We start from the raw sequence: 13,690 nt of genomic DNA on the forward strand, positions 1-13,690 counted from the left end.
AACCTGTCGATTATTACCAATATCTTTTTTTTCAGGGTAAATTATCAGAAGCATGGGCATCGGTAACCAAAGCAGCTATTGCTGAGAACATTTTGAATCTTACCAGATTGGACGAGAACAACCGAGATCCCACGGAATGCCTTCGAAGTCCAACATTGTGGCTAGCTCTCTCTTCCTTGTGCGTATTGGACTCTGATCACGTCGAAAGGCTGTCCTCTGGTCAATGGAGTGGTTCAGAGGGGCAGCCACCACCACCTAGAGTAACATTATTCGAATAATTTAATCGATCGGTCGTTTATGTTTTTACGAATTTAACATTATGTACTTTGTCTATTTAGCCGACATGCAGTAACCACGATGACGGCGAAACGACAGCTATCATCCAGTGCAACGCATGTGGCAACTTATGCGCGGAATGCGACAGAATTTTGCATTTACACAGAAGAACACGGAAGCACGTGAGGCAAGTTTGTAAAGAGGAAGAGGAAGCTATACGCGTGGATCTTCACGAAGGTTGTGGGCGAACAAAGCTGTTCTGGATCCTGGCGCTTGCTGATAGCAGAACGTTGAAAGCGTTGGTAGAATTTCGCGATGGTTCATCGAGAAAACCGGTGGGCGCTACGTCAGGAATCTGCAGATTTTGCGGTACCACTGGGAACACAGGGTTATTGGCAATAGGAAACGTATGCGCGGACCACGAGTGTCAAGAGCATGCTAAGAACGCTTGCAGCAAAGCGCACCCATGTGGTCACATTTGCGGAGGTGTTCGAAACGAGAGGATTTGCCTACCCTGCTTACATAGATGCGTAGCAGGCAGCGATCTAAAGCAAGACGCTGACGACATGTGTATGATCTGCTTCACAGAAGCTTTATCAGCCGCACCTGCTATTCAATTACAATGTGGCCATGTTTTCCACTTGCATTGCTGCAAACACATCTTAATGAAACGTTGGGTAGGGCCCAGAATAACTTTCGGCTTCTCCCTTTGTCCAATTTGTAAAGTACCAATGGAGCATCCTACTTTGACCGACCAGTTGGCAAGTATTAAGGAACTTTACGAGGACGTCAGAAGAAAAGCTTTAATGCGACTGGAGTACGAAGGATTGCACAAGTAAGTGTCGGACCGGACCGAGTGCCAGACAAATACGTATCGATATTTACACTGTTATTGTGCGTTACAGGGTTGATGCGGCGTATGGTGCAGGCGGAAGACATCATCAAGATCCTGCGGCATACGCGATGGAACGATACGCATATTACGTTTGCTATAAATGTCAGAAGGCCTATTACGGTGGTGAGGCACGATGCGACGCACAAGTAGGTGGGGAAACATTCGATCCTACGGAATTAGTATGTGGAGGTTGCAGCGACGTGGCAAGGGCTCAGATGTGTCCGAAGCACGGGGCAGACTTCCTAGAGTACAAGTGTCGGTATTGTTGCTCGGTGGCAGTCTTCTTTTGCTTTGGAACCACCCACTTCTGTAAACCCTGCCACGACGATTTCCAACGAGTCACCACCATACCCAAGAGCGAATTACCCTTTTGTCCCGCAGGTAAATCTACTCTCTAACACCCTAATCTTAACCCCTCGCATACTAACAACGATTCAGTCTCGTGACTGAGTTGAAGAAGATAGATAGCTACTCTATAATAGCGACGCGAGCAGCGTTAGAAGCTTATAATACTAACTGGTATGAATATTTAAATGTTAACTCTTCTCCAAACAGTAAAGACAGTACAGATATGGACACGTGAATTTAATATGCAAGGGGTTAATCTGCATCCTTGTGTTTGATTTTTGAAACTTTATGTGACCATGATACGCGTTTCATTAGGACCTAAGGCAAAGCAACTCGAAGATGAGGAGTGCCCGTTGCACGTGAAACATCCACCAACCGGAGAAGAGTTCGCGTTGGGTTGCGGTATTTGCCGCAACGCGCACACTTTCTAAACATTTCCACTAACCAAATAGAGGACACGAATTATATCACAATTTATACTCGAGAGAATGGAATCTTCTTGGATCTAATCAATGCAACTATTTAATTAATGCAACCAGGTGGACATATATATAGTTCGATACGAGTATCCACGTCTAACAGTTACGTAAGCGTCTCTACTTGCAGTAAGGGCTATGTGTATATCGATGATCGATTATCGAGAATTCTTCTAATTATTGCAAACGTGGAATTGACGCGATGTAATGATGCAAGAAGAGCGGAGTCCGAATTGTCTGAACTGAGTAGCTACAATCATAAGTGAGAATCTGATGATGCGTGGAACTTATAATACTTGTTAAGTATTACGTAAGTCGTTTTTATTGGTGATTTTAGAAATTACTGAAACGTCATAGGGATTGCCGGGAAAGAATTTTGTGCGTGTATCAAACTTCCATGCAGAAGCAAACATTGAGAGAGCTTACACGTGCATAAAGTCATACAAAGTGTAGTGAATTCTTTGGTAAATTATGCTAGACATAAGCGTTTAAGATTAATATATATAATTCTCTACGCTACTTAAGAAATATTTAATTATTATAGACAATGATCCTAATAAGTTGTGTATGTAGGTAAATTATGTATGTGAAAGGAGTGTGTTATTTAAATTTTGTGGATTAAATTGTGAAGAATACATCAATTAAAGCCGAAAAAAAGAAAGAAAATCGGATAGGAGATTATAGCCTGTTCTATACGGCACGAGTAAACGTACGAATTATCGTCATTTAAAATAGCCATATAAATCGTGCATTTCTCGTCTTTTAAACATTCATTTGTTTTTTGTACTTTTCCAATGGAATAGTATGCGTACCGTCATGTCTCTGGCGTTATTTATTTGTCAGCGTAATGCCTTGTGCCACACGCGCTGTCCGCAGAAACCATGGAATCACTCTGTACATTCGTATGCGAATGAGACGTGTGAACGATGATCGCGCGTCGAGCGCCCGATTGTTATTATTTGTGTTTCAATCTTGCGCAGATTAAATGAAAGTAACGATTGCAACAGACACGGTCTTGTCCTTCTTTCTGATCACCCGTCGTTCCACAACGGTCTCCATTCGGGAATGGCGTCTGGAAGGGATTCGAGAATCAAAAGCGGCGCACTTTTCGACTGCTGTAAGTGATCGATCCAAGATGGCGGCGCACCAGAGCGCCGCGACACGGCAGTTTGCCTTAAGCAGTGCGAGGTGTAACGTGTGTGTGTGCGCGCGATCCTGACGTTTTTCGCCTCGATCAGCGGTAAGTAGCCTTTATTTACGAGTCGTGCAACAATAGTTACATAATTCCCAAGTCGCGCGAGCCGTGTGTACACGCCGTTGGTTAGCCGTTGGCGGGAAATACGTGTATTCTGGGGGGAAACGAACGTGTGTCCGCTCGGTCGGAGATGATCCCCTACGCATGTTCCGTGCCACCCTGCCAGTACTACTGTCAACTCGGTCTGTTTATTTTTACCACGAATTGCTGGCAATTGCAAACCGGCCGATAGCTTAATTGAGCGAAATTAAACGTCTCCTTCTTTCGAAGGAGTATCGTTTCAGTCAAGTGTTTCCGTTAACCGACGCGTACCCGTTCAATCCATCACCAAACAGTCTATACAAAAAAACAATAAACCGATCACCTGTATTCGATTCGCGCACGCATAGCCTGCGCCCCTCTGACTCATGGTCCCCGGGAATATTTCGTGGAAATTGCACTGTCGCGGCACGGAATTCAGGCTAAGCTGTCGTCTGCTCTTGTCGATACTTAACCTCACTTCGTTCACTTGACTTGGAGTGCTGTCACGTTACAGCCCAGTTGAAGGTTGCACGGTCCTCGAATTCGGTAGTCGATACCTCGATGCGGAACACACAACGCCTCTCCGTTTCGTTGTACCGCTACACGAAACAATAGAACCTGCCTAAATCGGTCGTTAACGAGCATTCCTGAACATTACAGTACGCCGATGTGTATTGAATATAATTCCTCCACCGGCCCGATACACTGATCGCCAGTCGAGTGATATAAAGCTTCGATATTAACCACCCTGTTCGCGTGAGTCACGATGAAAGTCAATGCCGCGATTCCGGTGCAATAAATTACTGCGCTAAGCTCTGGGAGAATCGCGGAACGCGTCCAAGTTTACTGCGCGTGCGACCAGACTGTTAATACGAGAACAATGAGTCGAGGGTACTCGTAACTTTCTGCATTTCCGATTCCTCGCTGGTTTGTTGTTGCCGCTGGGGATACGTGTCGAGTAAATTTGTAGCAAATCGGTGGCGCGTTACGGCGACAGAGAGGGATATGCTTGGCAATCGCGTCGTTCCAGTAGGGAAATGGGCTTCGCGGGAGCCGTTTCGATTCACGTGAAACTGGTTTTAGACACGTGCGTACCACGCGGCCTAATGCATTTCACGCAACTCACGCACCCGTGCGTCGGGCACGCGCCTGTCGCTCGCGAGTCGTGGCACGCACACGATCGTTCACGCTCGCGATTAGCGATGGGACCGAGTTTGATACACTCCCGTGAATATCAATCATTCCCTATATAGATAAGATCCATTTCGTCGGAATCGATATACAACTTCAACCTATTCGCTTAGGGTTTGATTATATAAAAAATACTGCTCTTATTTCTCTGAATACTCAGCTAGAGTGACAACAGACCCCGTAAGGTTTCGATGTTATAATAGTTGTGGTACACTTGGTCCCATCACTACCGACCTTACACTCTGCCAGTAACACAGATGAGTCGGTCTCGTCTGTTTCCGTTTTCTCAGAAACGCGTTACTCACGGCCCTAAGCGCAGTGGGCCGGCTTTGACGTTACTTCTAATCCGTTTTATTGGATTTACCACGTGTTTCCACTTTCTCCATTTTTTCAAACTTAATTTGCGTCAAGATCCATGGGTATGTAATTATGCTCGCAGCTTGTGAAGAAACGAAAGTCACCGTCGTTCGGGCTCGGTCAATTTGACGATGCTCGGGGTGAAACCGGAATACCCGCGCGATAGCGGAACAGTAATCCCTCCGAATGGTCGATGATGGGACCGCGTCGCGATTTGAGTCAACCCGGAAACCAGTTTCGGCGGGAGATCATTTCGTCCCGTTACTTTTATTGATACGCATGCGTTGCACCACACAGTGCCATATGTCGTGGCCGATACTCGTAGGTACGGTGCCGGTTATTTACGTGGAACTTTCATCGTTTCATGAGTGAAACCGAGTGCGGACGGTCTTAAATTCGGACTGTAAACGCGGCCGTTGCACGCGCGTTATCTTCTCCCTTTTCCTCGGAGACTTTTTCTTTCCCACTTGGCAGCAAAGTATTTACACGGCAGGCATTTAATTCCTCTTCGTTTAATTCTTTTTATGCCACTTCCCTGAGGTTTACGATTGAGTTCAGGCGCCACGTGCAATCTTTATTCGACAAATCTTCAGTTCTGGGCATTAACAGTTTTACCCGAAGCAGCAGAATGTTTTACTATTTAAATAACTTTTGCTTATTCGAATATTTCTTCGATTAATTAAACGGAATATGTTTAAGTATATTATTTTTGTATCATCTTGAACCCAGTAACGGAATTGCGTCGAATGGTACTAATTGTCAGCTGTATTACGTAGCTGTAGATTGTAGAATATTTCTCTTATTCTCTAATTTAAGTTTCGTCGAATATGCAGCCTCACTGTTAATGGGGATTTCGATGCTTGGATTCTTGCACTATAATGGGAAGTTTGCCTTGCATTCCTCACTTACTGCGTCTTTTTATTACGCACGCAATTAAAAAAACTTTAGCAGACATAACTGCCTGCGTAATCACGCACCGAGAATGAAGTAAACGCACCTAATTATCTCATGCAAACATAGTTACCGAACTGGTACCGAACACGCTGGAAGGAATGCCGAACTCGTTGGCATTTCGCGGCAGAATTTGCGACACTCTGAAATTAATCCGTCACGATTGTAAAAGCGAATACAGTTTTTACATACCTACATTTCGTGCGTGCCACCGAGATAATGACCAATCTTGATTATACGCTTCCGTTACATTCCGTCTCCCGATCAACAGTCCACTAGTCGGCGCTCTCTTACAAGTACACTGTATAGGGGTAAGGTGGGATAGTTGATCACAGTTTTGCTTTTTTATTAAAATAGTAATAATGGTTTGCTTTGTTTGTATTTGATTATGTAAGGTGTGATTCTTAGACTATTCTCAATATACTTGTACAAATTTGGGGGCTGAAAACTAATTTTAATGACTGAATTTCAACATTTTCTGGCAGTGATGTTATGCACAAGTATCCCCCACTGAAAGGGAGACTTGATCAAAAGGTTAGGGAGACTTGATCAGCGAAGTATAAGAGTAAATAACGCATTAATTTTTTAATAAATGTTTATTATCTTCGTCCATAACATAAAATAAAGAGAATATCAGAAAAGGAAAGTAGACTATAACTAACTTGAAAGAATTACAATCAAAATAAAACCGAAGAATTAAACTCTATGACATAGAACAACGTAAATGCATTCTTAAAAAATATTTCACTTACATATCATATGATTCATCGTATTTTTCTGTTTCATGGTTCTATATTTCTTTTTGGGGCATTTTCAGCTGATCAAGTATCCCACCTCACACACTGATCAAATATCCCTCAATGCGCTAGATTTGAAAAATATGAAAAATTAAGCTTAGGGTAACTCGAGGTAATATGCCACCACAGGTAATATGCCACTTCTCAATAATTTTTTAAATAATGCACAGATGCCGTTACCATTTGCACTAATTCCGTTCAATTTAGTGTAACTGCTAAGACGACGATAGATTTTGGCTTTTACCTTCATTTATTTTCAGTAAATTCTGGTAAGTTATAAAAGTATCGTCTTGATCTAATTTCACGCTGTAACTAGCATGCAGATTATACATTTCTGTGAACAGTTATACAAAAAATCAATAGATTGTGATAAAGTAGACTAAGAAGTATGCCTAAGAAGTATGTACGAACTTCAAACCGTGCTGTTTGGTTAGACGAAAGTTTAAAGGAAGCCATTCGAATGGCGAAGGAGGCTCGTACTACAATATAGAACAAATTTTGAGAATATAGATATTTTTTATGACAATTCGACTGATGCAGAAAATGTGCAACTACTGTGCAATATGTGAACTATATTATTACGATGAAAAACGACCTAAATGTGACTGGGTGAAAACTACTTGTTGCAAAAAGTGGGTCCATGAAGGCTGCGTAGAGATTCGGGACTGTTTAGTTTGTTAGAAATAGCTTTTTTCATATATATTTTACGTTTCATTGAGTTCAAATATTTGTTATTAGTTACTAATAGCTTGAATAGTTTAAAATATTGTTTATCCTCAAAAATTTGTGTGATTAGTGGCATATTACCTCAGACCTTGTGGCATATTCACCCACCACTTGGGTAACATGCCACTTTCGAGGAGTTTTGTATTTGTACGTTTCTCATTGAACTATAAAAGTTACATATCTTTACTTATTAGTCATATACAGAATTCGTTACACTTTCATATGGTTTTGTCTATTTCCCTGTATCTACTTATAATTGTGGGACATCGCGTTTCAGAGATAACTGTGGCATATTACCTCGAGTTAAGGCTCCCCCAAACCAGCGCGAATATCCGCTACGCGCCGCGGATCAGCTAAGGTAGCAGTTTTTTATACGTGGCGGCTTATGGGCAGTGTTATCTAATCCGCCGCGGATCCGCTCCGCGCCGCGAGATTCGCGTTAGTTTGGGGGAGCCTTTATCTGAACCGCGACGCGGAGCGGATATTCACGTTGGTTTGGGGGAGCCTTTACCCTACCTTAAATATTTAGATCAATCAATGAATAGCATTAGTAGACCAGAAATTGCTGTTTTTACCTAATACATTACAAATCGTTGAAAATGCAACATTTACTCGAAAAGAAGGAAGAACAAGCGGACAGAAATATTTACTTTTTGGCAGCGAATGAGGTCGAAGCTTCTAACAACATTATTTTATGCTCCCAAAAGAAAACAAACATTACAACGATAGCGTGACAGCCAGCACAAATTGCCAATGTATTAATTAAAAGACTGATGTGATCATGTATCCCCTTTGATCAACTATCCCAGCTTTTCCCTACACTTTAATTCTTTCCCTGGGGCAGTCAGAAAATTGCCTCGTTTCCTTCGTCACAAAATACATTCCGATTACAGTTTCCGGTGACACAATTCCTCTAAATCGAACCACACGCAAGATTTTTGTCATTCAGCCGTTTGTGATTGAAGAATCGTGTCGCTCTTATCAGCCGATGAATCACGGACCTGGACCGTCGTCGCTAATTAGTGGCACAGCTCGAGCAAATTATTCGTCGAAGAGCGCGCTCGAAATCTATTTGCAGATTCGAAAGCCTGATCGATCCTTACGTCCTGAATTTTCAGCTCGACCTCCCTATTTCCTCCTTGCTCCGCGCGTGGAAAGTGGAAAACGCGCAATTAACGCGTCGTCGGGCACCTCGAGTGCATTAATTGGACGCGTGTCGGTCACGACGAATGGCCTAACAAATTATCCTCCTCGGAGTCTGCAACCTGTGAAATTGTATATACGATCGATATCTCTTTTTTCTTTCTACGGCGTAAAAGCCTCCTTTACATTTTATGTAAAAAAAAAGAGCGTTTTGAGGGAATGAATTTTAATGGCGAACGAGTTCGATGAAATCGCGTCGCTGGAATGACTTTCGATCGCAAATTAATCTGGCGCGCCGCTCGATCCAGGAGAGAAACTCGCGAATTTGGTTAACAAATTTTTTAGTACAGGAAGCAAATTCTTTGGGATCGTGGATTTTTCCACGCAGACAGGCCGATGTGTATCACTCGACGGGATCCCAAACGTTATTTAAATCTCGAGTTTCATCGCATTCAGAGTGTGACTGTTAACCGTATATTGTAATCGCGTTAAAGCTCCGTCAACGCACGCGCTCTCATTACCGAGATTAACGGCATTTTAATTGCTCTCGGAAGTATTTAAGTTCGCGTCCGAGCCGTCTCGACTCCTTCCGATGAGCTTAATTGCCCTTTTTCCGCCGCGCTCATCTTCTTTCAGCTCCCGTGCGCGCGAAATTTAGACGTCGAGTGGAGAGACTTTAAAGGTGTGCCAACATCTCATCACCGTAACTTACAGGAACTTCTGATAGTTGCAAAGAAGCTTAATTATTGGCACTGCAAAAGAATTCCGTCGATACCGTACAGTAGCTTTTGATGTCACAGCTGTCCTACCTGCGTCACGAATTAATCCGATAGGATCCGGGCATCATGATAGGGTCTTGTTCCTTTCAATTATGTAGGCTTCTTCAATCGATCTCGACCTCCTGGAGCACTGCAACTAAAAATTATTCTAATCATCTCATTAAAAACCTGTCATCCTTTACCGGTTGCGCGCAATAATCGGGGACCTTCCAGATGTAACCACAATGCTCTCGAGTCTCGAAAGTCAAGATCAAGGCTGCGGAAGCCCTCCGCGGCGAAACTCGTTAGCTATTCGCGGGGCTAGCGTAGAATTCGCGCGAACGTCGAGGCGCGAGCATGTGCGCGGCGCTGTTAGTCGGACAGAGAAAGAAAGCGCGGGGATTCGCTCACGCGTGCACACAGGTGCGTGGAGCCAAGGTGAATGCGCCTCGAACGCGGCGGAGCACCTTCAGTCGTATCTTCTTCTCCCCTTCGACATTGCAGACGGTGCACCGCTCTGTTCCGGGCTCTCGCGTGCCGCAAATCGAAACGCTGCCCATTCCACGGGACTCCTCTGATCTGGAAGCCTCGCGAGTTCTCGCGCGCGTTTACCTGAGCACACAGTGCCAGAACGATCTCGTTGAAGGTGGAAGCAGAGAGGAGCAGGAGTCCTCGATTAGTTCTCGCTTGGCTACCGGCTCGGTTTAGAATGTCCCCCGTGACTTGTGACCGTTTCCCAGCACCCGAAGGAACATTTGTGCGACTCGAGATATTATAATGAGAAATGTGATGGTGGGACAGATTAGACGGAGATTCTTGGGGCGAAGATTTCAGTCGGTGTGACTTCAGGGGAATTAAGTTGGAACAGCGTGGGTGATAATGCTTCGAAGGTGATATCTTCGATTCGTCGAGGTGGTTAGACGCGAGTATCCTTGTGAAACGAGTAGTTGAAGCTGCCGGATCTTGCTGTTCGGAGTAGCAGCTCGTTACTGACCTAGGGTCGCAGGCTCGATGAATATTGAGCGGCGGGCTGATTCGTAGACACGCTCCCGCGGATGATGTTCGTCCTCTCGCATTAACATACCCTTCGTTTCGCCGTTAATTAGACGGTGTTGTATCTGCCTTCGGATGTCGTCGGCTATGTGAATTCTGTGCGGAGAGTGATTCAGAGCACTTAGAGTGTACTGAACAGCTAATGATGCTTCGGCGAAGTTGATGAAATAAGAGTTTGAAACCCTCGGCTCAGAAGTAGCGTAACTGTGAAAGCGTTCGGGCTCAGTGCAACGATCGAAACAGTCAAAGTTTTGAAATAGGAAAGAATCAATATTGGCGAGGAACAAGATATGGGAGAGGAGCTCTACCATGGTCGTCGTAGCTTCATCGGCGATCACTGTGATTGAGGACTTTTCAAAAGATACTCTAGGAAGGTACGATACCGTCCTGTCATCAAATCATTACATCCCTCGTACGACTCATTTTAACTAGCAATCTGGAATTATCAAGGTCCCTTTTCCGCCTTCCCTTCCATCAATCTCCCCTGCAACTGATCTACGTCTGCTCAATTTTATCCAGCTGCATCTTAATGCCCCAGGGTGCATAAGAACGTTTGATACTGCTAGAAACATCACCGCTGCCCGGCATAATCGTTTCCATCGCAGAACCGTAACGCACGGACGTTCTCAGTTGAGGGGTTAAAGTACTGCTCGAGTTACGTGAAATTACGCTAACGTCCCGTCGACGCGCACCAAGTCTAACGGGCACGTCGTTCAGAATGGACGCGTAAAAAGCTGCACTCAACTCTACGCGAGTTCCCGTGATGGCTAGCCGCGGTTAAAGAGGCGCGCGGCAAGAAACGACATTACCTCACGGTATTGTTGCCGTGGCGCGTCAACAATAAACCGTTCTCCGTGAACGGTGAGCTTGCCTTCCCGAATGATAGAGAGACGAAAGAGAACCGCACGTTTCTCTGTTCGCAAGCGTCCGTTTTATCGTCGACGTTCACGGGGACGACGGGATAGAAACGGACGCATGTTTTTTAGGTCGGTGAAATTCGACCGTTTCTCTGTCGCGGATAAAGCCGCAGACCCTCGCCGCGCGATCGAAAGTACACTTGGTCCCGCTTTTAGTCACGATCTCACCTGGAATCACGTAGACGAAGGTCGCCGCGGACTTGGCCTCGTTCGTTGTCGAAATCCTTCACGCGCGGCCGCCCGCCTTCCTTGTTTATCGGTCTGTCGCTCATGCAAGAAAGTTCGAGCCGATGGCAACCGAAATACAAACACCGATTGCCTGTGATTCGATCTCTCAACGACCACTGTTTGCCTTTCTTTCTCCCGCTGCGAAGAAATATGACGCGAGGTGTTATCGACAGGGGACTTGGGGCAGTAATTGATTGCTGCGCGCGTTCCTTCTGTGTAAATCCATTGATTTCGTCTATGAGGAGAAAATCGAGTATACGCGGAGTCCGTGCAACGTAAGACCATGAAATTTGCGTTTGTAGGCGTTGATTGAATTGGAAAGGTTAATAAGCAGGCTTCTTTCGAATACACGCGAGTAACGGTGGATGAAATTAATCGTTTGAATCACCCTCCCGGTCGGCTCTTTAAATAGAATTTGATTATTTGCCTGGTCGTTGTATCGCATGTCCCATTTGTCAGTTACGATCCTCCAGAACCCGGGAATATTTGAGCATTCATTTATCATCTCGATTATTTTTGTTGCAATACCGGTTGCACGGGGGCACGATCGAAGTGTTCGTTTGGATTGAATCTTGTCGGTCTGCATCTTCGCGCCAGGCTCAGCTGACGAGCCTTCGTGGCGATGAATTATTGATAAAACGAAGATCTACTTGATGATTATGCACGCCAAGATCCCGCTTAGTTAGTACCGGTCGTGCTCGATGACTTCTCGGTTGCTGGATCTATACATCATAATTTCGTTGGAATTGATATCGATTGTTTGGGAGACCTTTGACTCGCATAGTTCAGATAACGTGGGACACAGAGGAATGACAAATTATAATTGGAAAACTGCTGGAATCGCGTGTCTCTATTCGAGAGGATAGCTTGTTAGCTTCCAGCTGCTTTTATTTATGAGCTTCGTTCAAAATGATAGGTAAATGTTAATCCTTGATATGGAGCAGGATCTCTTGGATCGAGGACAAGTTTGTATGCGCTTCTTGATTATGAATGCTTCTTCTTAGGAATTATACAGAGAATTCGATATTAAGCGTACTTGTAATAAGCTTTGAACGTCGTGAACTGGAAGACTAACTTGCGAGTTCTACTTGCGAGGATTTCCTATGCAGACGACTTTCTTGAATATCAAAGAATCCTATACAGCCATTAAATTCCGTTTAAACGTGAGAATATTGAGCACATCACGCACTCGATGGCTCCGTTTGGAGAATGCGAATTGACAGACAAAGAATAATGTAAGTGCAAACGTAATTGGTACTCTTAATCGAATGCACCAAGTATTGCCATTGGAAAATTACTGAATTGGAATTAAAATAAGGATCCTGTGGCAAAGAGAAAATGGTTGTCTCGGGCAGAATACGTTCCATTAGGATTCTCGACGTCCGCGACAGAAGCAATTTCTCGTTCCCTTGACTCGGCTACCCACCCGTTTCCACGATTTTCCAACCGAAGGAGACGCGACGTATTGCGTGCACGGTTTAACGTTCAGCGAAGAAAACGCCGAAGATAGGAGGGGTTCGTGATGCTTCCCTGTGGCAGAGAACACGGTCAATTAAAGCAAGTACACAGTCCGGAACGAACGTTGCTCCACGAAGCGTCGCCAGCTCGCGGATGCAACCGCGTAAAACCGAATATGCATGGCCTTCTTTGGTTAGCCTTCCTGCGTAAACGTGACCACGAAACGAACGGAGTTAGACAGCAGTAGTCGGGGAATGCTTCGAGCGTTTTGTTTTCTAAGTAGGTAGACAGACTGCGACAAATTGTGTTAAGAAATTGTGTCGCGGTATGATTAATAGTAATTTATTGAATCTCTGGGGCAGTGGCGGATTTAACAGGGCGGTCGATGAGCAGTTGCCGCCTGGGCTCCTACCCAGAAGGCCCCGTCAGGGCCCCATCCTTAAAACACAATTATGATTTTATCCAAACTATATTTTTTCTGCATTATTACACTGAGCCCATTTTCAGTAAACTATCATTTTATTTTCCCGAGAAATGGGAAATTTTTTCCCTGCTCAGAAGGGCCACCTAGGGGCCCTGTCTTTAAAAAAATATGATTTTATCCAAGCACTATATTTGTTTTTATAGTTTTCTGTAGGTACACTTACCCCCTTTTAGTAAATTACCTCCTCATTTTTCCCGAAGAAATAGGCCCAACAGAACGTTTGCCACCTGGGCCTTTTTTCTTAAATCCGTCACTGCTCTTGGGTCAAGGATCAGATAGGATATACTCTATTACAAAACAGGCTTTTAAATATGATTTGATCCTAGGAAAGCTCATTTCCAAGCAGTAACCTTTAA

At 44.5% G+C, this 13,690-nt stretch overlaps 2 protein-coding genes across 5 annotated transcripts in view; both read left to right on the forward strand.

Annotated features, from left to right (window-relative positions):
* Positions 1-3,003, forward strand: part of Hiw (MYC binding protein highwire) — a 278,415-nt gene extending 275,412 nt beyond the window's left edge. The window contains exons 51-54 of the mRNA XM_076807119.1: positions 36-260; positions 339-1,111; positions 1,182-1,552; positions 1,835-3,003. Coding sequence (XP_076663234.1) covers positions 36-260; positions 339-1,111; positions 1,182-1,552; positions 1,835-1,950 — 1,485 coding nt within the window. The 3' untranslated portion in view covers positions 1,951-3,003. The remainder of the gene's footprint in view (positions 1-35; positions 261-338; positions 1,112-1,181; positions 1,553-1,834) is intronic.
* Positions 3,004-3,114: 111 nt separating this feature from the next.
* The window catches only part of LOC143378961 (WD repeat-containing protein 47), a 93,548-nt gene continuing 82,972 nt past the window's right edge, over positions 3,115-13,690 (forward strand). The window contains exon 1 of one of the 4 annotated variants that reach the window (XM_076831202.1): positions 3,115-3,235. Coding sequence is in view for 3 of the 4 variants with exons in the window: in XM_076831168.1 (XP_076687283.1) it covers positions 10,557-10,621 (65 nt within the window). In the remaining variant the exon portion in view is untranslated. Of the gene's footprint in view, positions 3,236-9,714; positions 10,622-13,690 lie in introns of those variants that run through there. The other 3 variants (XM_076831168.1, XM_076831194.1, XM_076831177.1) reach the window with 3 other exon arrangements.

This window comes from Andrena cerasifolii, chromosome 1, assembly GCF_050908995.1.
Source record: "Andrena cerasifolii isolate SP2316 chromosome 1, iyAndCera1_principal, whole genome shotgun sequence".
Lineage (NCBI taxonomy): Eukaryota > Metazoa > Arthropoda > Insecta > Hymenoptera > Andrenidae > Andrena > Andrena cerasifolii.